This window comes from Bos taurus, chromosome 16 (genome assembly GCF_002263795.3).
Source record: "Bos taurus isolate L1 Dominette 01449 registration number 42190680 breed Hereford chromosome 16, ARS-UCD2.0, whole genome shotgun sequence".
In the NCBI taxonomy this organism is placed as follows: domain Eukaryota; kingdom Metazoa; phylum Chordata; class Mammalia; order Artiodactyla; family Bovidae; genus Bos; species Bos taurus.
The window spans coordinates 42522113-42548691 of record NC_037343.1 but is presented as its reverse complement, the minus strand read 5'-3'; the positions used below and the strand labels follow the sequence as shown (position 1 = coordinate 42548691).

The window sequence follows — 26579 nt, the reverse complement described above, 5'->3', positions numbered from 1 at the left end:
GCACAGCTGAGCCCAGGTCAGGGCCCTGGCATTCCCGGGGCACTGCATGGGGGTGTGGGTGGGGCAGCGGGAGGTCAAGTCTGTCCTGTCCCTCCTGCAAGCTAAACAAAGCTGTTCCAGCACGTGCATCTGCAAATGAGGACAATAAATGACACCCTTGACCCTCCTGTAGAGGAGATAGAGCTGTGGTCTTAGCCTCAAATACCAATAGCAAGCGGGACCTCTAGGATAATTTGTACAGCAGTAGCCCAGACCTTCCAAGTTGAAAGAAAATGAAGGTCCTGAATACATTTTAGGTGAAAAAGTCCCCAGATGTACAGGGACCATGAGCCCAGAAAGGTCACCCAGTTTCAGATCACAAGGAGGAAAAACTGGTTTTGCCAGAAGTAGCCCCTGTCATATAGCCCCCTTAAATCTACAACTGATAGGGAAACTCAGGACGGGGAAGCCTGAAATGTTCCCTTGCATTCAGACCAATGTGTGTTTACAACTCAGTGGTAAAGCGGCACCGTGCAGCAGGTCAACCGTCTCAGCCTCCTAAGGGCAGCTAGTTTATAAGAGGACAGGAGGGGGTGAATGGCTACCGTCCAAGGCGATGGGGCTGCCACAGGGCAGGAATGTGTTTCTGTCGCTGATTAGCACTTGGGAGTCATTTTTTAAAGCATTGTGTGTAGCCAGGTAGACAGCTGTGGTTCTGAGTGTAAACGAATTTGGCCAGTACACGGTGTTACTCGGTTGAAAATACTTATGGCAAGCTTCCTAAGGGCCACAAACAGCAGTGTACCTCCTTGAGCAAAAAGCCCTACTGCTCCGCTTCTGCTCTTAAATTCTCTACCTCCAACCCGACCCGGTCCTGCCAGGTTGTCTTCCCAGAGCGCAGGGCCCTTCACAGCCTCCACGGTTCGGAATCACCAAGCAGTTCCAGACTGACACGTACCCCCCATCCCCCACCTCACGCTCCTCCCTGGTCCTTGAGCATCCAATCAATTTCCCCACGGCTTTAAGCTTCAGTGAAATGGAGCTACAGATGTTCTCCAAACCTCCAAGGCCCTTGGCTCCATCCCTTGGCTCAGTGGTCCTGGACTTTGGGGTTCCAGGGACCCGTAAAACTTAAAACAACACACTGGGGCACTGATATCAGGTTGCCAACTTTTTTTTTTGCATAAGACACTTAGAAAAGACCTCTACTTGTACAGTTTACAGTCTCCATCTTATTAAAAAACAAAATCACGACTTCCCTGGTGGTCCAGTGGTTAAGACTCTGCATCTCTACTGCAGGGGCACAATTTGATCTCTGGTTGGGGAAGTTCCACATACAGTGCAGTGTGGGAAAAACAAAACCAAAATGACAACAAAATCCAGACAAAATGAGCAAGGATAACTTCCAAATACAGGACAAGGACTCATTTTACCTCCATGAGGAATTTACTACATTGTCACCACTATTCATTTCACCTCTGAGAGGTGGTGAGCCCCCTAAACATGAGGCCCCCTGCCTTGCGTTCAGCCCTTGGTCTTCAGACTTAAGCACACACAAAAGAACCACCAGGAGAGTTCGGACGGGGTGGGCCCACTCCCCCAGCCTGATAGGGCTGGTCTCGGGAGAACCTGGGGCTCTGCCCACTCTTTGAGTAAAGCTGGCAACAAGGTTCTCTGCACTTCTTACCTTATGAAGCCTCCTCAGGGCATCCTCAGTAGAATATAATCTCTTTGGTTAAAAATTTTTTTTGGCTGGGCTACGTGTCATGTGGAATTAGTTCCCCCGTGATCAAACCTGTAGCCCCTTGCATTGGATATGTGGAGTCTCTACCACTGGACCACCAGGCAAGTCCCATGAATATAATTTCTTAAAAAAATTCCCATCTCTTTTTTTTTTGACCAGGGATTGAACTCAGGTCACAGCAGTGAAAGCCTGGTATTCTAACCACTAGACCGCCAGAGAACTCCCTCATCTAGCTTTTATAGTGGAGACTCCTCTCATTTTCTGGCAGATGACTGCCTCAATGTCCATTCTTACCAAATTCTGACTAATTATAGAATTACAGAACCCTGGATTTTCAGCTGGGCATTGAACTAGTGAGTTTCTCAGTATCCTTTGATGTGGTCATGTGACTAAGTTCTGGCCAGTGGGGAGTGGAGGTTGGGTGCTGGTCTCCCCTCCTTCCAGCTGAACAGAATGAGGATGTGGCGGGTGGCATGGGGGCAGTCACCAGGCCCAGGAGGTGGGAGTCCTGTGCTCCAGTTAAGGATGGTAGAGCAAAAAGATGGCAGTCAGAGTCTGAGGACCACCAGTCACTGCACCAGCTCTGGGCTGACTGCATTTACAGAGGTGAAGTCACTCAGTTGTGTCCAACTCTTTGCGACCCCATGAACCGTAGCCTGCCAGTCTCCTCCATCCATTGGCTTTTCCAGGCAAGAATACTGGAGTGGGTTGCCATTTCCATTCAGAGAAAAGACATCTTTTGCTAAGCCAGGGATAGTTTGGCTTTTCTGTCACCTTCGACCACTCGAGTCCTGCCTTGTTCACACTCTGGCTGTCCTGGACTGCTCTCCGCAGCACAGCCATGTCTGGTCTGGCTTGGCAACCCTGTGGAGTCTCACACACAGTCAGCCCGCTCAATAACTCATGGGAAAGACTTCCAAGAAAGTAGGTTCCTTGTTTAAATATTTGTTAAAAAAAATATTGGTATCATTCTGTGCTTTCTTGATAGCCCACCTAAGGACTAAAATCAAATGGAATTTTGAAGAATAATCAAGAGACTGGGTCAGGAATTTATACAAAAAGTTTAGTGTTACATTAAGCATAGTACAAAAATGGTGGTCCCACGGTTAAGAATCCGCCTGCCAGCAGGGTACACAGGTTCAATCCCTGGTTCGGGAAGATCCCACATATCACGGGGCAAATAAGTCCATGTGCCACAACTACTGAAGCCCATGTGGCCTTAGAGCCTGTGCTCTGCAACAAGAGAAGCCAGTGTAATGAGAAGCCTGAACCCCGCAACTACAGAGTGGCCCCTGCTCGCTGCAACTAGAGAAAAGCTTGAGTTCAGCAATCAAAAAAAAAAGTACAAAATGGAAACCTAAATGTTGAATGATGTGCATTAGCTAAAATGAATTTCAGGATGAGAAAGGTCTCATAATATAAGTTTTAAAGGTGAAACACTATAGAAATATAAGGTCGTTTGGAAAGTATTCACAAGTAAGGTAAAAAGCCTTTTCATCAAAATAGTAAACATTCTCTCTGTGCCGCAAGACTAAAGATGATTGAATTTTTCTCTTTGCATTTTTCTATGTTTTTCTCATTTCCTATAATAAACATGTTATTACTTTTATAACGGGGAAAAAACAAAATGTAAAAAAAAGAGAGAGAAAGGAATAGAGAAGAGACCAGGCTGTCGAGAAGCCCCAGTGGCTCTAAGCACCCATCAGTCCCTCTTCCCGAAGGTACTTTTCACCATCTGGCTTCATTTGCATGATGTGCAGGCGTGGACAAGTGCATCCTCTCAGGATGGAGAGTTAGGTGGGCATAACTCTGGCCTGTGGAGGCCTCTCCTTCCTGAGTCCTGGGTGTCTCCTGCATTCCTCCTCGGGGGAAGTTTTGGATTTCTCCGGAAACCACACTCCAAGGGCACACTTACCCCAGACCGCTGAAGAGGGTGACCTGGACAGGACGAGGTGTGTTCTTGCCTGCCAGAGCTGGAGTGGCCGCAAAAGAAAAGTCAGGCACCCGCTTTCTTCCAGCAAGAATTATTTTTTAATGGTTTAAAAACGAGTCTGTACAAAACCAGCACCACTATCTGGTGCTTCCAGTCCACCAGGGGATCCTGAAGCTGTCTTCCAACACTATCTCTTTGGCCAATTGTGCCTGAAACCTCTGTAGAGACAGTGTGAAAACAAAAGGGTTAGTTCTTGCAGTCTGGCTTAACGGTGGCAGTCAGCCAGTTTATAAAACGTTGTGAGCCTTAACACTGCAGAACTGAGGGACAATGGTCTGTTTGGGGTTGAGGAGAACTGAGCTGGGCAGTAGAGTGCCCCCGGCACTCCAAGGGCACTCCAGGGGACAGGAGTGGAGGCGGGAGCAGCAGCGCCCTGTGGCCTAGTGAGGGAGGGCTGGCCGAGCTGAGGATGGTCCCTCCTCCGCTGCCACATCCTGGGAGCGTGTCTTCCGACTTCAGGGTCTGCTGCAAGGATTAGGGTTTCAGGCTTTTAACTAAATTACCCTTTTCTGGGCGATGCCATGCGACTTGAGGGATCTTAGTTCCTCAACCAAGAATGGAACCCAGAGTATCAGCAGCAAACGCACTGGACTGCCAGGGAATTCCCTAAAATATTCTTGGACAACAATGACTATCCATATTTGCTTACTGATTTTTTTTCCTCTTTCCTCAGAAAGGGGCTGATGTAGGCAGATTTCAAACCTATTTGCTCTGGGATGACCCTAGGAGACCATGTGGTGATGGGAGAGGGCTAAGGGTGACGGAGTCCTAGGAGGCGTGGTTACGACTGTGGTTTCCAGTGATCACCTCTCCTCCTCCCAGCTCAGTTTTCTGACTGACAAAGATGGGGATCAGGCCAGGAGATGTGCTCTGAGACTCTCTCTAGGTGAGGCCTCCCCAGGTTTCCCTGGCCACGATGGCATCTTGCACGTTACCTGTCTGACTTTCCAGTTGGAAAGGACATGCTTTTGTTTCCAATCGACTGTTTAATTTTTTTGGCTGCAATGTATTTCTGAAAAGACAAGAAACCATCTAGGCTGAGTGAGGACCATAACCGCACGACGCACAGGAAAACACGCCTAGGCTCAGACGGCCCATCAGAGCCTCCAGTGCCAAGGGTATGACTCTTGGGTTTCCTTGCAACTGGACATTTCTGGGTGTTAGAGAAGGCAGGCTGTACAGATGAGCTACTGAGGGAATGGCCAGGCTCTACACAGGGCTTGCTTGCCCTCCCCACGCCAGACGTCCAGTCACATTGCACTCTGGCGGCAGCAACGCCCACGCGGGCAATGGCAGGCCTGTACTGGTACCACAGGGAGTGTTTCCAGCCTGCTGCTATAATTCCCAAGGCAGCAAACAGTAACACCCTTCAAAACCACACACCCACTTTTAGAGACACAACATTTTTTTTCTTGCTGAAATAGGTGATGGGTATTGTTTGTGCCTGGGAAGAAATGAGGCGAGGGAAAAGCTATGCAGACAGAGAGGATTCCTAGATGGGCCAGTCTTGCCAGCAGTGGAGGGTCAACAACATACACCTCAAGCCCGCTGGAATTCTCAGTCTGTTTCTTACCTTGCCTGACTGGAGCTGCTTGCTTGGGTCAAACTGGGAAGAGGGTTTGGATTTGCTGTTTCCTGAAAGGTAAGAGAAAAGAGAGGCCAGTGACCATGTGAGTGAGTTAATATACACCACAGACTCACTACCGGGCCAGGTGCACAAGATCCAGGCAGTGTGGGCTGTCAGCTCACTAGCCCTTCACAGACAGAAACTTCTGGCTTGTTGTCACCTCACAAATCATGTTCTCAGTAGCTAAGGGCAGCCCGGAGGCCAGGCTCGTTTCTCATAGGTCTATTCTCAGGTCAGGGGCCGGTGGCTAAAGCACTGGCCAGTTCACATCAAGGAAATCCCTCTGGTTTCTGTGAAGGATGAAGCCACTGTCTGTAAACTGTGGCAAGAGGGGATGTTCTTGCAGAAAAGACGGCTGTGTCGCCAAGGAGGCTGCTCTGTCATCAGGAATGTCACTGCAGTCCTTTCAACAGACAGGCTCTCACAGGCTAAGGAGGCACAGAGCGTCATCTTCTAGGCACCAGGCTGTCTCAACAAACCACATCTTTCTCAACAATCCACATCTTTCCTCTATGTGTGTATGTCTGAGAAAATGTGTTTCTGGGCACAACTTGTGAAGAAGGCTGGACCACAATTATTAACAGAATGGACACTATCTTGATGAACCACCAGAGTGGCTCCTGCAGCTCAGCCCTGGGGGCTGAGGGTGGTGGGTTTCTGCCCTGTCCCTGTCATGTCCTTGTGTTGCCCTCACAATTCCAGGTTGCCTGCCTGGCCTTGGGTGGAGCTTAATCTCCACTGAAGTTCTGCTCTTTCCTCCCCTCCCTGTCACCTGCTTCCCCCCATGGGATGTGGTCAGGTGGTCCCTGCGGGACACCCCCTCTGGCCTCACCAGCAAAAGCCTTGAAATCCAACTTGCTGTAGTCATAGGGAGTGAAGTCTTTTTCTGGTGGATCTGGGTCTTTTGGCTTCTTGGAAATTTTGAGGCGTTTCTTCTCTTGCTTCTGTTCTGTCGTCCTCGGGTCACTCGTCGCCCGCTCTCTCTTCTTGGCAGCGTTCTCTAGCTGTGGATTGAACAGATCTGTAAGAGGGAAGCACAGCCACGACCAGGGCAGGAGGCCACTCTGTGTGTGTGACCCCTGTGAGCACCCTGTGAGGCACACGATGCCTCCAGAGCTGTAAACACAGGCTTGGGGACGGAGAGAGGAGCACTGGCGGTGGGGGGCCGAGCTCCCAGCTGGAGGATGACGTCAGACCACTAGGAAAGGCCAGAGCTGAGCACTCCAGGGTGCTGGGGAGCCGGGGGGCAGGGGGTGAAATAGCTCCCAGGTGGAGTGGGACACAGAGTGGGCTTGATGCCTCACCTCCTTCTACAGGCCAAAGGCATGTTTATCCCAAATGCAGCGGGAGAACCATCCCAGACAGACAGTGACGTCAACCTTCTGGGTGGGGGGCAGGGGGTGGCCACGAGGCAGCACTACTGGACCAGCAACCGGAAGACGCCTACAACCCAACGCTGAGGGTGAGCCCTCCTGACATTCCACACCACCCCAGACCACGACCAGATAAAGCAGAAACGCAGGCACGTACTGCAGCCTGCTGGCGGACGGACACGGCCTGCTCCGCGGCTGCCCTATACTCCTCTTGGGCCTGGTCCCGGGCAGCTGCAAGAGAGAGAGAATGGTCTCTGTGATTGTGGCGGCAGCCGGGTCTCTAGGCCACACTGCTTGCGGCATCACCCCTGCTGATCGCAGCCACCCTGCCCCTCAGCCCCAACCCCCACATCCCTGGAGGACCCTGCCTCGCGGCTCAGCCCACGTTCCTCTCATCAACCAACCTTGGGGTCCACATCCCTGCCTGCTCTTCACCTAGCGGCCTCCGTGACTCCCCTGAGGACGCGGTGTCAGGATCTCAACCTTAACAGGTCAAGGACCAGAACCAAAACCTCCTCCGCCTCTAACCGGGCCCCCTGCAGCCTCACTGTTCACACAGCCCCGCCTCCCAAGGCGCTCAGGATAAAACCTCCTGTCCAGGACTACCTCACCCAATGCTGTCAGCTTCTCTATGCGACATGACAGGTTCTGAGTTTCCACCACCTGCCCTGCCCCCATGACATCCACACCAGTGTCCCCCTTCATCTGCACCCTGTGCTGCCTCCTGACTGGACTGTCTGCCCTGTCCTCTGCCCAGCAGCTGGTGAGGCCTCCATACCTAAGTCAGGGTACGGCCCTCCCCTGCTCAGAGCCCTCCATGGCTTCCAACTCACTTGGAGTAAAAGTCCCAACAACAGACCCCTGCCTGCTCTCTGTCCTACCCTCCACCCACCCCCTGCCCCCATCCCTTTGGCCTCCTGGGTCACTCTGAGCAGTATTGCAAGCTGTGGCCTTGGCCTCGCTGGGCTGCCAATCTGAACACTCTCCCCTGATGGCTGTGGGTCTTGGCTCAATGTCACGTTCACTAGACCGCCTCCTGTACTGCTGTACAGAAGCAGCCTGCACCCCATTAGGCCCAGCCGCAGCACTTCCTTCCTCTCTCTTTGCATAAGTACCCGCTGCCCTGATAGCTCACACATCTCCGGCTCACTGCCTTCCACCCCTCGGAAGAAGGGAGGCCGTGGAGGGGAGGGCTGGGGCTGCTCGGCTGTGCCTAGAGCTTTGCTCGAGTAACTGGACAGAACAGTGAGCCAGGGCTGCTCTCAACCAAAGGTGCCGGCTGAGCTGACAAGGGGGTGGGCGCTACACTACCTGTGTGCTCAGCTGCCTTCTTCTTGGCAGTTTCTTTAGGTTCTCTTTGTACCTGTACCTGGCTTGCCAGCTTCCAACGGTTGCTGATCTATAAATGAAAACAAACACAACAAAAAATCTCCAAAACTCAGCTGCCTAGGATGATTCTTTTAATGAGGTGATGCAGAGCATGCTGACTGGTAGCTATATACATTCTAGGTCCTAAGTCCCATTATCTAATGATCCTGTATCTAATGACATGAAAAATAAGACCTCATGCTGGCTTTATTTATAAAGTACTTATATTATCTAGGCACTGGGTTGGATGTCTGCATATCCAACCATTCAGTCCCTTCTATGACTCTGAGGCAGAGGTACCATCATCACACCCACTTTACAGACAGGAAATAGGTTGGGAGAAGCTAAGTAACGTGTCCAAGGGGACATGGTTAATAAATGGTAGAGATGGTGTTCAAGGCAGGACTTCTGCGAGTCTAATGTGCTTCTTTACAACACATTTACCTGGGGCATGAGAACACATCTCGGTGACAGGAAATGGTAAGTCTGGTGGGCAGGGGGGTGGGGGGGCACAGATGGCTGCCCTGAGTAAGCCACAACCGGGGGGAAGAGAAGAGACAGCAGAAACCTCACCTGACTCCCTGTTTCTAAAAACAGCAGGCTTACCAACAGCAACAGGGCAGAGGCCCATCAGGATTTCAGCCTGATTCTCTTCTGTTTTGTTTTTTTTTCGGCCGTGCCACATGGCACGTATGAGCTTAGTTCCCTGATTAGGGATGGAACTCTCGTCCCTGCATTGGGAAGCGTGGAGTCTTAACCACTGGACTACCAGAGAAGTCCCTTGGCCTGACTCTCTGGCCTAAAGAGAAGTGCAGGGGTGGGGGTCGGTCGGGGGCAGAGGGAGCCAGGCCACCCATCTGATCAGAGCACCACCTCCCGCAGGGAGGAAGAGGGCTTTTAACAGACAATTAACATGACGGCTCCCAGGAATATCTCATGGGGATCCAGGGAAGATGGATTCTTATTCTTACTTAAAATGCTGTTAAAACAAACCACACAACATACAATAGAATGTTTCAAAATTTAAGCTGTCATCTTTAAGAGCGTTAAAGTAATATTCATAAATAGAAATGCATCAAGCTGTATATTTCATATCTGTATACTGTATACCTTGTAAATTAAACTTTAATTAAAAAAAACAAAAAACAAAGACCTGTTTCTTTAAAAAGTTCCCCAATGCTTTCAAGAATCTGATTAAAGTCTGGCTCCTCTCTCTGGAAACAATGCTTATATATGAAGTGTTTCTTGCACTCATTTTCAGGGAGGTTCAAAGATGGGCTTGTTTAGAACAGAAACCTGGTTTAAGAAATTAAGAAGTCCTCTTTTCTTAGAAAGTTCACTCTTAGAAAGGGTGACAAATCCACTTACTTCATAGATTTTCGATGATGGATCAAACTTTGCTGACTGAGAAATGTGAGCCCGGTGTTCTACTGAAGGCAGAAACTGGAGAAATGGAAATAGTCATGTTAAATGCTGAGAAACAGAATCTGGACCCAGAATTCAGTGGCACTCAGATGCGGGTGTCCTGCTGGTTACATCTTAGGAGGCCTCAATGCAAAATGTCAGCCTGGCTGCAGCTGCCTGGCCCTCAAGTGGGGTCCTCTTGTTGACCTGGTCTCAGAAGACCTGACTCGGGGTCTTCACCAACTGCCAGGGATGACGTCACGGTGGTGAGGCTTCTTCGGTCTCTGAAGTCTCTCGGTTCCTTTTTCAGGCAAAAGGCACCTACAGCTGCAGAAAGCTCTGCCTCTTCTGTCAGCCCTTAACATATGTAACCGGTACTTACCATCCGAAATGGATTTTCAAAGGACTCCATTATGTTCTGGGCTTTTTTCTGTGCAACCGTTAATGGACTTTTTTCATTTCCTTCAGCACTAGGTTCCTGCAGGGACAGAGAACAATGGCTTACAATCGTGACCATTTTATGATATTAGATGCCGCAAGAGGAGTAACAGTAATAGTAATAACGCCAACAGCTGACTTTTTAAAGTTACTTATTTATTGGCCACGCCACATGGCACGTGGGATCTCAGTTCCCCAACCAGAGATTGAACCTGTGCCCCCTGCAGTGGAAGCGTGGAGTCTTAACCTCTGAAGTGCCAGGGAAGTCCCAATACACACCCATTGAATTGATGAGTTCTCACCACATCCTTACAACCTACAAGGTATGTGGTGTTACTCTCACCATCGTACAGATGAGGAAACTGAGGCTGAGAGAGCTTAAGAAAGTCTTCCAGAGCCTTACAGCTAATAGGGGCAGAATAAGGATGTAAGCCCAGATCTGGCTGACTGGAGAACCTGGGGTTGTAACCTGAAATTAGCTGAAATTTAAAGTCATACACCTTTATAGGTGACCAACAAAACTATGCAACAGAATGTCGCTCTCACCAGGTGCATCAGCCTGCGCTAGCCCCTGGCCTTCTCTGAAGTCAGGCTTCCTGAGCACCAGGAACACAGATGCAGCCTCTGCTAGACAACACACAGCACTTACACATCCATATAGCTGCAAGTTCATGCTCACATCTTTAGCTGCCTAATCACCTTGGTCAACTAAAGGTCCTAGACTTCTTTTTGCACTGGCTACTCAAACAAGACTAACTGTATGTAGTTAAGAGAAAAGGAAAGTTCACTCCCAGACAGTTAATACATCTTGCAAGTGGTACTTCACCTCCCTGGCTCTGGTGCAGCATCTGAGTGTGATGGGAGAGTTGTGAATGGGATTGGACCACCCAGCTTCTTACCACCTGAACACGTGCTAAGAATGAAACTTGTTCTTTATCCAGACAGTATTCTTGCTTCTCTTTCTCAGTTCCTTCTTTCCAGAAATTATAGTTTTTCCTTCTTACCACATCTGTTCCATCTCCTGGTGGCTCAGACGGTAAAGAATCCGTCTGCAATGCAGGAGACTGAGGTTTGATTCCTGGGTCAGGAAGATCCCCTGAAGAAAGGAATGGCCACCCACTCCAGTATTCTTGCCTGGAGAATTCCTTGGACAGAGCCTGGTGGGCTACAGTCCATGGGGTCATAAAGAGTTGGACACAACTAAATGACTAACACTTTCACTTTCTTTCACATCTATTGTGTGCTGTATTCAGATTTTATCTGTGTGATTTCCTTTTTTCCTGGTCACCTCAGTAACTATCCATCCTGACCAGCACATACACCCTGGTCTTCCTTTTGCACAGAACCCAGAGCTCATGTCTGTGGTGGAAAGGAGAAGCGTGATGGGTGGGATCGACCAGGACAAGCTCTATCGTATCCCAGGCTGGACTCCAGGAACAAGGTCCCCAAGTGTGCCACACTGGATGGAGTCTCTACTCAGCCTCCCTGGGAGTGGGGAACAAGCTCCTACCCACTTCCTGGTACTTGCATCTCCTGCTGCTCACTTAATCTAACAGGCCAGATTGGGGAGAAATGCTTTTCTTTTTTCCTTCTTTTCATCCAAAGCACACATAGATGATGCTGGCGGTCGTCAGGAAAGTATACCCAGCACACGCTATGAGTTCACTGGAAACGCTGTTCCACCCCTTCTGGGAATCAGGATAAACTGGCCCTCGATTGACCTTGGATGAATGGGGAAGAAAGGCCCCTGTTTATATGTCCCTGGAGCTCCTGTCCGGCTCCCTGGGGGCACTTCCCCTGAGGATTTCCTCAGGCAGCACACAGAACCCTTCACCTCCCCTCACAGACCTCATCAGGGCAGCAAACACCATCTGGCCAATGGGCTTCCCGCCCACCCCCACCGCCACTGGCTTCCACTTCCGGCAGACGGCCTCCTGTCTGATAAAGCCAGCACATCCCCCCAGTCTGGGTCACGTCCCGGATGGTGTCACTCACGTTAAATAATGTGACGACAGCGGTAGCGACGAGACATCTGATGTCTGGCAGGGTCTCCTCGTCTTCTTGGGCGGAGAGGAGGCCCTCCTGTTTCTGCATCGGCACAGGCCCTACAGGGAGGGGAGTCAGCATTGGCCAAGCCTACGGGGCGGCACACCGGGCAGCCCCACCCCCAGGACGTGCCAGGGGCCTCTTCGTTACCGTCAGTTGGGACGAGAGGGTAGCCATCTGACGGGGTATGGGAGCAGTCATGGGGGCCAAAGAGAACATTCTCCAATCTCTGTGTCAAAAAGAAAGCAACAGGCCAGCGTGAAGGACCTGCAGGCAGGCGGCAGCTCTGTGACCAGGTGACAGGCCCTGGTGTCTGTGAGGGAGGCTGGGTCTGTCCAGGCTGTGACTGGATCCCCCTCCCTCCCTCTGAAAAAGCCACAATGAACACATCACGGTACCTCAGGGTTGGGCAGCGGCCCACTCTTCCTCACTCCCGCTGCGACTTCAGACTACAGAGTCAAAACAGAGAGAATGTGAGGAAAGTTCCCTAAATTTGCTGACACAATCATTCTCTTTTTTCTCTCAGTGCAGACATGTCTCTTCACTAGACGGTGTCTCTCAAGCGCCCGAGACTTTCTCTCGTCCCTTCACCCCTTCCAGTGCCTGGCACCGTAATTACTTGTGCTCAGTAATTATTTGTTGGATGAAAGAATAAAACCCTTTATCACAGTGAGGCACAATACAGAAGGATTCCAAAGAGCCTGAGAAAGATTTTTGTCTAGTCACTGGCGTTTTGCTCTTTACTTGGACAAAGTATAGAGTCAAGAAAGAAATATTAGGATGAAGACATTAAATGTGCTTATCCTCGGATTCTCTTTTTTTTTTACCTCAAAGGGGCTGATTTCAAGTCGCCTGTGATCAATAATCTTTCAAAAAGTTACAAACATGTTTTACACATGCTAATATTATTACTGAGACAAAACATTAAAAACTGTGCCAATTAAAACACAAATCAAAACATGCATATCTTTCTGAACACCCTCTCTCCCACCCCATGGCAAGGGCAGAATAATGTTTGTATGGATTAAAAAACAAAACAAAACACACACACATATGTAAACCTACACATAATCTTGTGCAGACATACTGTAATATCTACACAAGAACACCGGTGTGTTGGTATGTGTGTACGTATGGGTTTGTATTATGGGCTGGGCGTCCTGCTTTCATCTAAATTTGCCTAAACTTTAGCATCTTCTTCACAGTTAGCTCTTTCTGAATTCCCTTCTCTCCGGGGTGCTCCTGTTTCTTGTCACCTCGGCTTTCTTGTGTGGAGTGAGTGGTCCTTGACTCCACTTCCATTATCTTCAACTCTACTTGCCATTCAGAGAACACCTCTAAAGTACTTAGCATGGTGCTCAGAAAAGAACCGTGGCCACTGTCACCACCTGGTATAAAGTCCCATCAATCTTTGCTTTGAAGATGTTTCCTGAACCTGTCTTTTCCCTTCTATTCCTGTGACCGACACACTCATCAGGGCTCTTATCATCTCAGTTTGGACTACTGCCAGCCTTCCAAAATGCAGTCTCTGTGCTGAGATCCCCACTCCATTTTATCCTGCAAGGCTGACTGCCTCGGGACAACAGCTAACCAGCCCATCATCAGACATCATGAGCCATCACTGGCCCTTGGATTAACAAAGATAAGGTTGCAAAGAAGAAGGATGAGGGTTTCCCTGGTGGCTCAGTGGTATAGAATCTGCCTGCCAATGTAGGAGACGTGGATTTAATCCCTGGTCTGAGAAGACCCCACATGCTGTGGAGCAACTAAGTTCATGTGCCACAGCTATGGAGCCTTGCTCTAGAGCCCGGGAGCTGCAACTGCTGAGCCAAACTACTGAAGCCTGTGCGCCTTAGAGCCTGTGTTTGGCAGCAAGAGAAGCCACTGCAATGAGAAGCCTGCATGCTGCAATGAAGATTAGCTCCTATTTGCCGCAAATACAGACAAGCCCATGCAGCAATGATGCTCCAGCACAGCCAAAAATAAACAAATAAAATTTTTTTAAAAAAAGGATGAACTTTAGCTTCTGACTATCAAAAAGACACACCCACTGGATTTCCTAAATCCTGTTATTTCCTCTTGCTTTTTTTCAGAGTGGAGACCAACTCACGTGTGAAGGAGATTATAAGGAGCAAGACGCCAACAGACAGAGCTGAGAACCTGTGGAGTTGGGGAGCTTCTTACCTTGAGCAGAGGCATCTCTCGTGCCTGCTGAATCAGAAGGTGCATTTCGTTGATCTGCTGCCGTACAAGAGGAGGCACGGGGTTACAGCAAGCGATGATGCCCTGAGGTTCCCTGAAGGAAGTGAGAACACATTCAACATTGCCCAGGAGCTCGGCCCACAAAGGCTACAGGAAATAACAACGACCCGGTGAAGCCAGACTGTAGGCACTCAGGTGAGAACTGAGGGAACATGGTCTGTCAGGGTGGCCCCGCTGGCTGTTCCAAGACGTGCTCTCTGCTGCACTTAGCCCTGAGCAGACGCCTCCTACTGCTGCCTCCTGCTCTCAGGGCGGGCTGGAACGCAGCCCCATAGCTCTGCTCACCTGCAACCCTGCAAGGAGGTGCCAGGTGATGATGAGCTTTAATTCTTTGCTTACACTCCAATTAACATCATAAGAATCTAAAATCATGAGCCACCTTAATGCAGAAGGAGGTACAGATGAAAGAGTCTGAGACATTTTCTCTCCTTTAAAGTGGATGCTCCAGGCTCAGAGACTTACACGCTGAGGCTGCTGTTAAGTCACTCAGTGGCGTCCAACTCTTTGTGACCCCCATGGACTGTAGCCCACCAGGCTCCTCTGTCCATGGGATTTTCCAGGCAAGAATACTGGAGTGGGTTGCCATTTTCTCCTCCAGGGGATCTTTCCCACCCAGGGATTGAACCCATGTCTCCTGCATTGGCAGGCGGATTCTTTACTGCTGAGACACCTGAGAAGCCCAGAGACTTACACGGGAGTCCATATAAGGGATAAACATAGAAACAGCTCCAGTTCAGAAGCTCTGCTTCCTAAATGGCAGGGCACGGGCAGAGATTCTGCATTCCTTGGACTTGCTAACTTCCTCAGAGCACTAATCTGCTCTGAGTAAACAGCTCTGAGGTAACAACAATCAGGGAAGCCGGATCTGAAGGACAAGTACTTTCTCTACTGAGGAAGTCAGAGCACATTAATCAGCCCTCACTCACTTGGGCAGCTCCTCAGCTATCTTTAGCATCATGTGGTTTGGCAGGACGTATCTGGAATAAAACACACAACAGGATCCCATTAAATTCTGCCAACAAGTTCCATGATGTGCTGTAACCCTGGGAAAATATAATCAACTTTCATGGTGAAAAGAGTTGAAAAAGCCCATTATTTCCTTGTCACCAGACCTAGCAAGAATGAAAGGGATCGACAGTCCCTTACCCATAACTCTCATCTTCCCGACGAGCTGTTTTATCCCTCCAGGCAAACAGCAGCTGAAAGGCTGTCAACTGCTGTGTGTTCAGATGCTTCTTCTGCTTCCTATAGAGTTCCAGGTAAGATTCGTCTGTGAAGATGGGTTTGATGAATTTCTGCAAAATATTAAAGAACATTCAAGATAAGTGGGAATCAATACTGTGCCCTGGGCTCTTCAGGACACTGGGCTCTTTCATGAACATAAACAGCAAAGCAGACACGCACCGCCACGACCACTGAGCCCTTGTGCCACAACTACTGAAGCCCGTGTGCCTACAGTCCATGCTCTGCAACGAGACGCCACTGCAGTGAGAAGCCCGCAAACCCCAACTAGAGAGTAGGCTCCACTTGCTGCAACTAGAGAAAGCCGTGTGTAGCACCAAAGACCTAGTACAGCCAAAATAAATTAACTCATTTCAAAAATTTTTTAAAAATAAAAGAGCAAAGCAGAGCACGGGGACCCGAACAGAACCTGGGCCCGGGCTGTACCTTGAGGCAGATGTCTCGACTGCGCTGCCACACCACCTGCAGCTGTGTGGGCTGCTCGTTGCCGCGCTCCCACAGCTCCAGCCGCATCTTATCATAGATGTACAGCAGGTAGTGAGTGTCGTCTCGGGCGTAGCTCAGCATTTCCTCCGGCAGAGGTCTAGGGTTGCAACAGAGAACGCTGTTTCCCTGATTTCCCCCCAGGTGGCAATTTGACTCATCTACCCTGTGGGTTCCTGCTGAAGTTCAAGAGTCTCCCCTGGCCAATACTACAGCCCCACCAGCTTCTCCAGCATCCTCATGGGACAGGCCGCTCTTTCCACAGCTGGGCAGAAGGGGCAGTAGGGCAACGATGTGGTTAAAAATCAGGGCCCCGTGTTGAATGTGAATCTTATCCCACTGTGTGGCATGTGGCAATGGTCAAGTAAAAGGAAGTGGTTTTTAGATTTTATCAATTTTCATCTTATAGTTCAACTTTACTAAATTCTCTTGAGACTTTCTGGCATGAGACGTGCAGAAGAGTTTGGTGCTTTTGCATACAATAGCTACAGCCTCAGAGAGGAAGCCAGCCATCTGAAAATGACCAAGGGGAGCAAGAATCCCACAAAGTGTGGCAAGACTCCCTAACAGCCTTAGATTATAGTAAATACTATAAATTACTATACTATAAATTATTATATTTATATAGTATATATTTACGATGTGCTATATTTACTATACTGTAAATTACTCTACAGTAATTACTCCACTATAAATTATTTAGATTACAGTAAATACTGCTTACAAAGCTAAGTCAGCTCTGTTCTTAGAATTCTCTCACACTTATGGGAGACCATTTCACACACATGTACCAGGGAGATGTGGATTACAAACAAGAGACTGACATGGACAAACGCTGACATGGCATGGCAATTTCAACTATTTCCATGCAGCATGATGCACTATTTATTTGTTTATCTAAGATAGTAATTCCTGACTTTTTCAAACATGAAACATTCTTTTCACTTTTTCTTATAATTTATGTTCAAGTACAATCTAATTTCCTCCTCGATAAACATGAAGCATTTTTTTAAACGAAATTTACTTCCATTTTAAAACTTTTAAATATTTCACATCACAAAACTAAACTGAAATTTATTAACATTCTCCTCTATGTAACATAATCAGTCCAACATTAACTCTACATTATTCTAAACCTTCCAGCTGTCCTTATGCCACTAGAAACAAATGGAGAAAAGCCCAATGACATTCAACTCAAGATCCAAATGGGGTACTTCCCTGGTGGTCTAGTGAGTAAGACTCTGCCAGTGCAGGGGACAGGTGTTCGACTCCTGGTCTGGGAACTAAGCCCATGCACCACAACTACGGAGCCCACCCCTCGAGGCTGGGGTCCACAACAAGAGAAGTCACTGCAATGAGAAGCCCAAGCTCTACAATAAAGAGTGGGCCCTGCTTGCAACAATGAAGACCCAGTGCGGCCAAAAATAAACTTAAAAAAAAGAAAGAGAGATCCAAATGGTGCTACAACCACCCAGGCCTCCCTCCGCCAGCCCTGTTTGCTCATCAAGAACAAACTGACCGTATCCGCCAGTCGGCCAGCTGGTACTGCTTGTTCGACTCCACGCTGCAGTAGAGCTTCAGCAGGTGGTCCAGGGAGTGCCTGCCCAGGTTAAGAAGGCGAGCTGCCTGGTGGGTATCAAACATGTTCACCACGTACAACCCGAAGTCCTTCTGGAGCCATTCTATGTCTGAATCAGCACCATGGAAGACCTGAAAATAAAACCAAAGCCGTGCAGTACAGAGGCACAGGGCCGTTTGTGCTCTGAAATGAACTCTGTCCCTAGGTTATTAGAATACTGGAATAGATGCCAGGATAAAGAATAAGATGGTTCAGTTTTACATGCTTCTTTTAGTTTGGGCCACAGTCCTCTACAATCCTAATTGCATGCTTTTAAGTGCTAACAGCTGATGACGCTAAGAAAGCCACGTTGCTAGCTTCAAGGACAGTCATTAAGTCCAACAATCTTGAGATCAAGGGCTCGCTGCAGTATTCATTAAAGTGCTTTAACATTTTTCTGGGTGGTGACCCAGAACCCAAGGATCAAACTTGGGTCTCCTGCATTGCAGGGAGATTCTTTATCATCTGAGCCACCAGGGAAGCCCACACGAGTGGAGGAAGTTACAATTTTTTCTCTCAGCTTTCTCGGGGCTATGCTGAAATGACGACAGTAGTAAATTGGGAAGCACTTAAATCGTGTGCTCACATGTAAGAGTGGGAAAAGGCTGGCTAACCTTAACAATAGCTGGGTCTGTGAGGCTCTCGTTGAGAATATACATGTCGCTGCGAAGCTCCAGAGTGTCAATGATGAAGTCTTCTGTCCGGGTGGAAATCTGCATCAGGCAGGTGAGCCCCAGGAAGCTCCTGTAAGAGTGGTGCTAAAATACACAGAAAGAAGGGGAAACAGCGAAAAAAGGATTTGTATCAGGCTTACAGTTAAATTGATTTTGAAAAATCAGTAATAAATAATGTGATTATTACCAAAAAACAGGTTTAAATTAGTATTAATTTTATACTTCTTGAATAGGTGAACTCACAGAAAATGTAAACACTTCCTTCTAGGTCACTAAAAAGTTACCTCCAAGTCTACCGCAAATTCTTGACACTTCAGGAGCTTTTCGTTGAGTTCCACTAGTTCATCCAGTGTGGACACGAAGTGGCAGGGTGTCTCTCCTACAGGTCTGTATAACTGCATCACAAAAGTACAGGGAGAAGGAGAAGACTATGAACCATCGTCTTTCCTTAAAGGACAAAGTGAATTATGAGTCCAAGAAATGATCTGAAGTCACACCCTTCTATTTGGGTAGCCAGAAAATTCGTTCGGCTTTCCATAACATCTTACGGGAAAACTCGAACGAATTTTTGGCCACCCCAATACGATAAAAGCAACTAAAGAAAGCCAAAACTGCATCCAGTCATTGATGTACCTGCTTATTCCTGGGCTACCTGGGAACCACCATCAGCTGAGATCGGCACTCACCTGAGGCTCTGGCTTTTGAAGGACTGAGTCTGGTGGCGTGAAGTGATCTAGTTCATATTGATAAGGATGCGCAAACCTGAATCAGTAAAACGAAAAGGTACAAACAATAAATGCTGGAGAGGTGTGGGGAAAGGGCAGCCCTCTTGCACTGCTGGTCAGAATGTAAACTGATACAGCCACTATGGCAAACAACACGGAGGTTCCTTAAAAAACTAAAAACAGAACTACCGTATGACCTGGCAATTCACCACCAGGGGTATACCCTAAGAAAACCGTAACTCAAAAGGACACATGCACCCCGCTGTGCACTGCAGCACTATACACAACTAGGACACAGAAGCAACCTAAATGTCTACTGATGGGTGGAGGAAGACGTGGCATATATACACAACGGAGTATTAGACAGAAAGGAACAAAACGGGGTCATTTATAGAGAAGTGGATGGACCTAGAGTCTGAAACAGACTGAAGTCAAGTCAGAAACAGAAAAACAAATATGGTATATTAACACACATATATGGAATCTACAAAAACTGTACTGGTGAACCTATCTGCAAGGCAGGAAGAAAGATGCAGATGTTGCGAATGGACCTGTGGACATGGTGGGGAAGAAGGTGGGACAAATGAAGAGTGGCACTGACAGACATCCACTACCATGAGTACAATGGCCAGCTGGTGGGGAGCTGCCGTACAGCACGGGGAGTCAGCCTGGTGCTGTGACGACCTAGTGGGGTGGGATATTGAAGGGGTGGGTGGGAGGGAGGCTCAAGAAGGTGGGAGGATTTATTTGTACATACAGGTGATTCCTTTTGTTGTACAGCAGAAACACAACGCTGTAAAGCAATTACACTACAATAAAAAACAAACGAAAAAAAAAACAAAAAGAAAAATCTTTGTGATTAACTCAATGATTCAAGGAAGAACAACTCTTTTAATCCAGTTTGTTAAAACAAACAAGAAAAGACCATTGTGAAAATATTTTAAAAAGCATCATTGCTTCAATAATTCAAGTGCATAAAAAAAAAAATTAGGTGCAACTTGTTCACCCTTAAAAGTATAACAATTAAAAATCTATTCATTTATAAAGATTTGAGCACTAATTGGAAAAACACTGTATAGCTGCTACTGCAGATAATACAGAAAGGTGAAATATATAATTTTTTGTGATCTGGAATAACGGATCTGCGAGGTGAGAGAGGATGGGGCAAATACCTCAGCTGTCATATACTAAATGATGCATTTTCTTCAGTTCTGCTATCAGAATTCTGGCATAAGAATCTGCTATCAGATTCTGGCATAAGAATCCTGTCTTTTTTGAGTTCCTTGAGGGCAGGGCCGCCTTTCAGCACCTTTATTTCTCCAGCACTTGATTGGAGGCCTCACAGTGCAGAGCTGGGGCTGAGGCATGAATGCCCCGACGCTCTGGCTAAGTGTGAGAGAAGGACCAACACTGACCAAGTCCCCCTCATCTTTTTTCTTTACACTGAAGGCAAAGTCCTATTGTCTGTTTATAGCAAAGTTTTTCCAAGTTGCCTATACTGCCAGGGAGAAGGCCTTTTCTGTGCTAAGTTTACAAGTGAGCCTTACCTTCCTGTGTGAGACCCCACCTGACAAGAGAGGCAGAGTGGTACAAAGGAAAGAAAATTCTAAGAAAACTTGGGTTTGAAGTTCTAGTTCTGTGGGAAGTTAGCATCTCAAGTTTGGTTCTTTCATCTATATAGCAGGGACGAGAGCAACTGGCAGCTCTTAGGACTGTGTGAGGCCCTCTGTGAACACAAGCAGGAGGTCAGCTGATAAGATTCACCTCGGGTTGAGGGGAAGAGTCACCCACTCCTCAGGTTCTGCTCTCATTCACACATTTTACAAAAGTGACGCAGAGTGAAAACACACATGGTGGTCAAGTCTCACAACAGGACACTCAGACAGGTGAACACTTACATGTCCTGCTCCACCTGCTGGGTTCTCTGCTGATGGATTAAATCTGCCAGGGCAGGGGGGACATCCAAGTCCTCAGGGCGATCTTGTGGGCGTTCCCGCCTTTCTTTGGAGAGTGCTGGAGACCCAAGCAGCAACAAAGACAGGTTTACACTTTGTCTAGTTACCAAGGGTTAACTGGCTCCCTCTGAATTTGAACAAAGGAAGACGGGAGGGAGACCTCTCCCCCTTCACTTGTGTTGTTGGGCAGAGTTGGTACCACTTACCCTGAGGGAGGGGTTTCTGAGCATTGGGCTTAATGAAGATTTTGGGAAGAAATGGTGTGTTAGAGTTGTCGATCTTCTCTCGGAACTTAAGCTGAGGTCGGATGATGTTTTTTGCATGAAGCAGCCGGAAAGTTTCAGATTTTGTTTTTTTGCTATATTCTCCTGCCTATGATCAACAAATACAAATACTTTATAACACAGCAACTTGAAAACTTAGAAAACTAAATTCCGTTTTACGCCAACGGCCACCCATTTAAGAATGTATGTGTGACCCTGGGGTGGGGTGGTGGCTGCAAAGTCGACTAGAGGGTGGAATTAGGTTGTGTCTGTTTATGAGAACAAGTTAGGCAGTGGCGAGTTCTGTGTTCAATAAATTAGAACAGAAATGCAAATGAGAAAGGGCAAAGACCCTAAGGTTGATATCAGATACTCCAGTGCCTCTGAAAAGCAGCCCTCACCTTCCGGTTCCAGCTGGACACTATGGTTTGGGGGACCTGTAACCCTGCAGGGAGGACAGGTTGTTGATTCTTATTCACGCCTGATGCTTCGTCCAGTAAAATGCCCTAAGAGTGCAAGAGGTATTAGTTTAGTATCTTCCTTTAAGGGTTAACAGAGTTAATTACCTAAAATTTTATGAAACATAGCCAGAGAATTACATCCAAGAGTACACATTTTTAAGAGCGAATAACTGTAGGAGACGTGATTTTAAAGTCAACCCAAGTAATTAAAGCATTACTTGCTCAAAGGTAGGGCAGTGATCAGGCACTCCCAGCCCTTGACTGACTCTCTTCACAGTTCTGAATTGGGCTGAAAATTCAAAAGTGACTTAACAGGATGATGTGGCCTACCATCCTAGCCTGCATTAAACATTGAGGAATGGTAATGAGAGTGAGAATGACAGCTGTCCTCATCTACCCGTATTTTGTACAGCAGCACCAGATGTGGGGTCTCAGTTTGGGCACTACCAACAGTGGTGCACCTAGCTGACAAATGGTAGGACTTGAAATCAGAAAATTTGAGCAAACCACTGAAAGACCTGTGGGCATCTAGACCATGGAAGACATGACTTCATGGGACAGGACAGCATGATTTAAACATCCACAGGACTGTCATATGGCTGAGCATTAGCTATGTTTTGGACAAGCTGTGCATTTCTGTAAGGAATATTCTGCCACAGAATTAGGCAGAAGAAGACGGTTGGCTCGCTATCTCAATGAGCCACGTGTCCCTCTAATCACGGAACTCAGAGTAGTTAGAAGACCGAACGTGTGTGTGCTCAGTCGTGTCCAACTCTTTGCAACCCCATGGACTGTAGCCCAACAGGCTCCTCTGTCCGTGGGATTTCCCAGGCAAGAATACTGGAGTGGGTTGCTATTTCCTCCTCCAGGGGATCTTCCCGACCCAGGGAGTGAACACAAGTCTCTTGTTTGTGTCTCCTGCATTGGCATGCAGATTCTTTACCACTAGCGCCACCTGGGAAACCTAGTAAAAACGGATTAAATGTTGGTTGTGCCCTGTATCCAGAGGCCTCTTCTCCTGCAACAAAATGGAACTGGCAAATCTGCAGGGTAGATTTCTGATAAAGGCACTTTAAAAACAGGCATCCCCAGGGGAAGTAATATTCTGAAGTGATGTATCTGAAGACAACTGTGTTATTTTGGGGGAAAAGAAGCCAATCATCAGAGGAGGGAATATTGTTATGGGCAAGAAATGCTAAACTTCCTTTCTTTTCATTTCCTGAAGTGCCTGGGTTTTCTTTCATTATTTAATAATACAAAGGCTCTTCATTTGTTAGTTACCTTAAGAGTGAGGTGAAATACTCACCACTCTTTCCAGAATAACATCATTGGTGTCGACCAGCAAATCAAACTTGTCCTCCAGCTCGGTCACTTTACTCCGGTCCTTAATGTTGCTTCGGCACCCGTGGTACTGCATCACCCTACTCATGCTGGGAAGGACAGGAAAACCCAAATCAGTCTGTATACTTTTGTTTGCTTGTTTACTCATCTGGCAGAAAGCTCCCAAGGCTTAGCTCAGATTATTCCCAACACTTTCTATAACAAAATATTTATTTATTTGGCTGTGCTGAGTCTTAGTTGCAGCATGTGTACTCTTAGTTATGGCATGTGGGATCTGGTTCCCTGATTAGGGATCGAACCTGGGCCACCTGCAGTGGGAGGGCAGAGTCTTAGCCACTGGACCTCCAGGGAAGTCCTCCCTAATACTTTTAGATCAAACTAACAAAACCTGCACCCTTATAGCAAAAAACATTGCTAGTTGTATGGCACTGGGCAATTCACTAAATCTCACAAAGACTTATTTTCTTCATTCGTTATTTGAAGGGGTGGAAGAAATTACCCCAAGGCTTTGTTTACATTCTAAAAAGATATATAACACTATGTAAATGATGTACTCTGCATTCACTGTTTTAACATGAAATCTAAAACAGATTCTCCAATTCTGTCATGCAACAGTTCAACAAAACCAGTGTCTGTGTAATGTCTGTCCTAATACACTTATTAGAAAGCCATTACTAAAAAATAAAATAGATTAAAAAAAAAATAGAAAGCTAAAACTTGTGACTCCACAGGTTGTGTGAGAGAATCTTGACTCTAGGTTTTCAAGTCCCATGTTAATTTAAAAAGATTCACTGTCTATAGCTGCAATAGTCAACATATATATTTTTAAAGTTAAACTCAAAATTTACCAAGTAACATTCCCTAATCAAAATCCATTGTCATTTTTACATTTTATAACTCCAAAGCACAGAAAATTATGGTAAGAAAAAAATACAAATCTCAGGAAAAATCATCTACTTCTTCATAGTCATTTCTTTCAACATGAGAAAAGAATATATAGCACTTACCACTGAAGCAACCTGTCTCCCTGTGTTTCACAAAATGCCTGGAAGCCAGGAAAACTTCGGTAAAAATCATACTCATCACCAAACTGTGGTAGGCCCCCAGACGCCTTGGTGACTGCCACCACTGCCCCAAGAGCGAACTGTCAAAACCAGAAAAACAAGCGTGTTTTAGACACGGGTCACCATTCATCCAGCAGCTCATTTTCTTTTCCAAGATCTACTATATATAAGGAACTGTCCTAGATGATTGTTGGGGATTTTTTTCCCGGGACTTGGAAGTGACGAACCTGAAAGAAGGACACTCGGACAGTCTCTTGCAAGGACTGACATGTTTATTTCTGTAGTCAAGCCTTTTTATAGAAGTAGGAACAAAGAGCTTAGAGTATACAGCCAGCAGAGCGCGTACGGGGTTAACACCTAATCAGTAAAAATATTTCAAGGACAGCGCGCTCTAAGTGACCCATGTGTTTATCTCACAACCCATTTTTTCAAGCAACATCCTTAATATTTATTATTAAATCTTGGCGCCGGACATAACCAAAGGCAGGAGATGTTTTTCTGTCCGAGCACATCAAGCCGGGGTACTTCTGGCCCTTCGCCATTTTTCCAAGGACTTCTTCCAACCAGCTATTTTGTACTGGGCTTCCCAACAATGATGAAGATACCCAATCTCCATGCATCATTTAGTGCCGATTTTACCCCAACCCTTATGATACACGAATGAACGTGAAAACGAGTTTTGGAGCTTACATTCTTGGGAGAATGGGTATAGAAATAACAAATACATATATAATTAGGCTAAGATTCAAAACAGCCTGGTACTGTGACCTTAGGCAAGTTATTTTATTTATTTGAACCTTAGTTTCTGAATTTGATAAACAAGTGTAAGGGAGTTCCCTGGTGGTCCAGTGGTTGATACTCCGTGCTTCCACTGATAGGGGCATGGGTTCAATCCCTGGTTGGGGAACTAAGATCCCACAAGCTGCATGGCTCAGCTAAATAATAATAATAATCATCATAATAGATACAGACAATATAAGAATATTCTGGATCTTTCATATGACTGATTTAGAATGGTTACCATCCACAACTGGACTTGTGTTTATGGCTCAGTTACTGTCAAGGATGTCTCTATTTCAATTTCTGTGTGGTAATGGGAAAAAACCTGAAGTGGCACTCATGGGTAAATGATGGTTGGTCACATGAAAGCCAAATGACATCACTGTAAGCTGTGTTATAAATGTTTTCCAAGAAAAAAAGAGAGAAAATGGGAACTTGAATCATGGTGGCATTCCTGGTAGCACAGAGCCACCCAATCAGGACCATGGCTAGTGACCCAGGAATTAATCAGAACCAAATAAATGAATTTGTGGTAAAGATAAATTAGACAAAATGCAAGTGGAGTTTTAGGGAATTTGTAGTGCTAACTTACAAGCTATTTTAGCTGCATGGTCTTGTAAGAGCTATGCATGAGATGTTTAATTCCAGATTTGTTTGTTCATATTTAAGCACCATTAGACAAATAATCCAAATGAACTCTATGGAAGGAGGCACTGATCAATGTTCTATGGCACCTGCAGGAGGGACACTCGGTGGCAGCTCTACATTAAACCCAGGGTTTAGGATTATGTAGGGCTGGACCTCAGGAGAGGGAAGAAGGGCCATCCCCGCCGCGGGAGGGGAGGACAGCAAGTGTGGGCAGCTTGAAGCAGCCGAGCTTCTCCGGAGAGTTGTTTGAATGGCTCAGGCCTGGGCGGGGTCGGGGTCGCGAGGACTGGGGGCTTCAGGGTGACCAGGAATCCCTTCCTATGACGTGGCGACAGCTCTCCATGCTCGGGACTGCAAGGGTTCAAACGGGAGATCCAGGACCCTGGGGTGTGGGGAGCCCCCCAGTGTCAGCGAGCGAAGCCCCATCCCCGGAGGGTGAAGAGGCAGATTGTGCCGGGAGAGGGCACAAGCCCCTTTAACCCTCTCCAGGGGCTCGGCTGCATCGTGCACGCGGCCGGGTGGGCGGCCGCCCAGAGGGTCCGGGCCTGCTTCCGGTCAGCCGCGGGCGGCTCCCGATGCCCTCGAGGCGTCACGAACTCACCTTCACGAAGCTGTCTGCGTCCGGGAAGCCCGGCAGCACCATTTCCCCGTCAGACTTGGCCGCGGTCGTGGCTGACTGGGCCTTGGACTCTCGGGCACTTGGAGGCGCCATTTTTCCGGCTGGCGCGGCTCTTCTCGCGAGAGTGCCTCGGCCAGCGCGACGTGCGCGCACTGCGCATGTGCGGAGGCAGTTCTTGCTGGGGGCGAGCTGGGGACTTTGAGTTGGGGCGGAATCAGCCTGAGAACCTGGCTCCAGCCGACCCCCACTCCGCCGCTACCTAGGGAGGCTGACATTTTCTTTAACCTCGTAGGTGAGACGCAGAGGACCTAGTAATTCTCAGATTTAAAGCCAGCTCTTCTTAGGCTCTGGTTTCGTGTCCCCCTGACCCATTTGATTTGACTCCTGCAATTCTCCCTGTCTGGTGTCTTCCCTCGTTGCTGGTTCTTCCGTAACAGACTACAAGTATGCTGGCATCTCTCCCAAATGAAAG

At 47.5% G+C, this 26579-nt stretch overlaps 1 protein-coding gene across 5 annotated transcripts; it reads right to left on the bottom strand.

The window, feature by feature from the left end:
* Positions 1 to 1137: 1137 nt before the first annotated feature.
* On the bottom strand, positions 1138 to 26223 carry EXOSC10 (exosome component 10). 5 transcript variants are annotated; one of them, XM_059875448.1, is made up of 25 exons: positions 26090 to 26223; positions 24004 to 24140; positions 22962 to 23085; positions 21596 to 21700; positions 21138 to 21303; positions 20875 to 20989; positions 18938 to 19013; positions 18536 to 18646; positions 18192 to 18335; positions 17479 to 17669; positions 15903 to 16059; positions 15381 to 15529; positions 15161 to 15211; positions 14157 to 14268; positions 12371 to 12421; positions 12123 to 12201; positions 11922 to 12031; positions 9871 to 9966; positions 9453 to 9527; positions 8028 to 8115; positions 6874 to 6947; positions 6176 to 6347; positions 5290 to 5351; positions 4652 to 4748; positions 1138 to 3874 (listed from the first exon to the last, which is right to left on the bottom strand). In XM_059875448.1, exons 1-25 carry the CDS (start codon positions 26198 to 26200, stop codon positions 3720 to 3722), a joined length of 2808 nt encoding a protein of 935 aa, XP_059731431.1. In that variant the 5' UTR covers positions 26201 to 26223; the 3' UTR covers positions 1138 to 3719. The 5 variants fall into 5 exon arrangements, 4 of the variants coding, with proteins under 4 accessions (XP_059731431.1, XP_059731432.1, XP_059731433.1 ...); XM_059875449.1 differs by lacking the exon at positions 26090 to 26223 and adding an exon at positions 24288 to 24391; NM_001435352.1 differs by having other exon boundaries at positions 3732 to 3874; positions 4652 to 4728.
* Between the last annotated feature and the right edge of the window lie 356 nt (positions 26224 to 26579).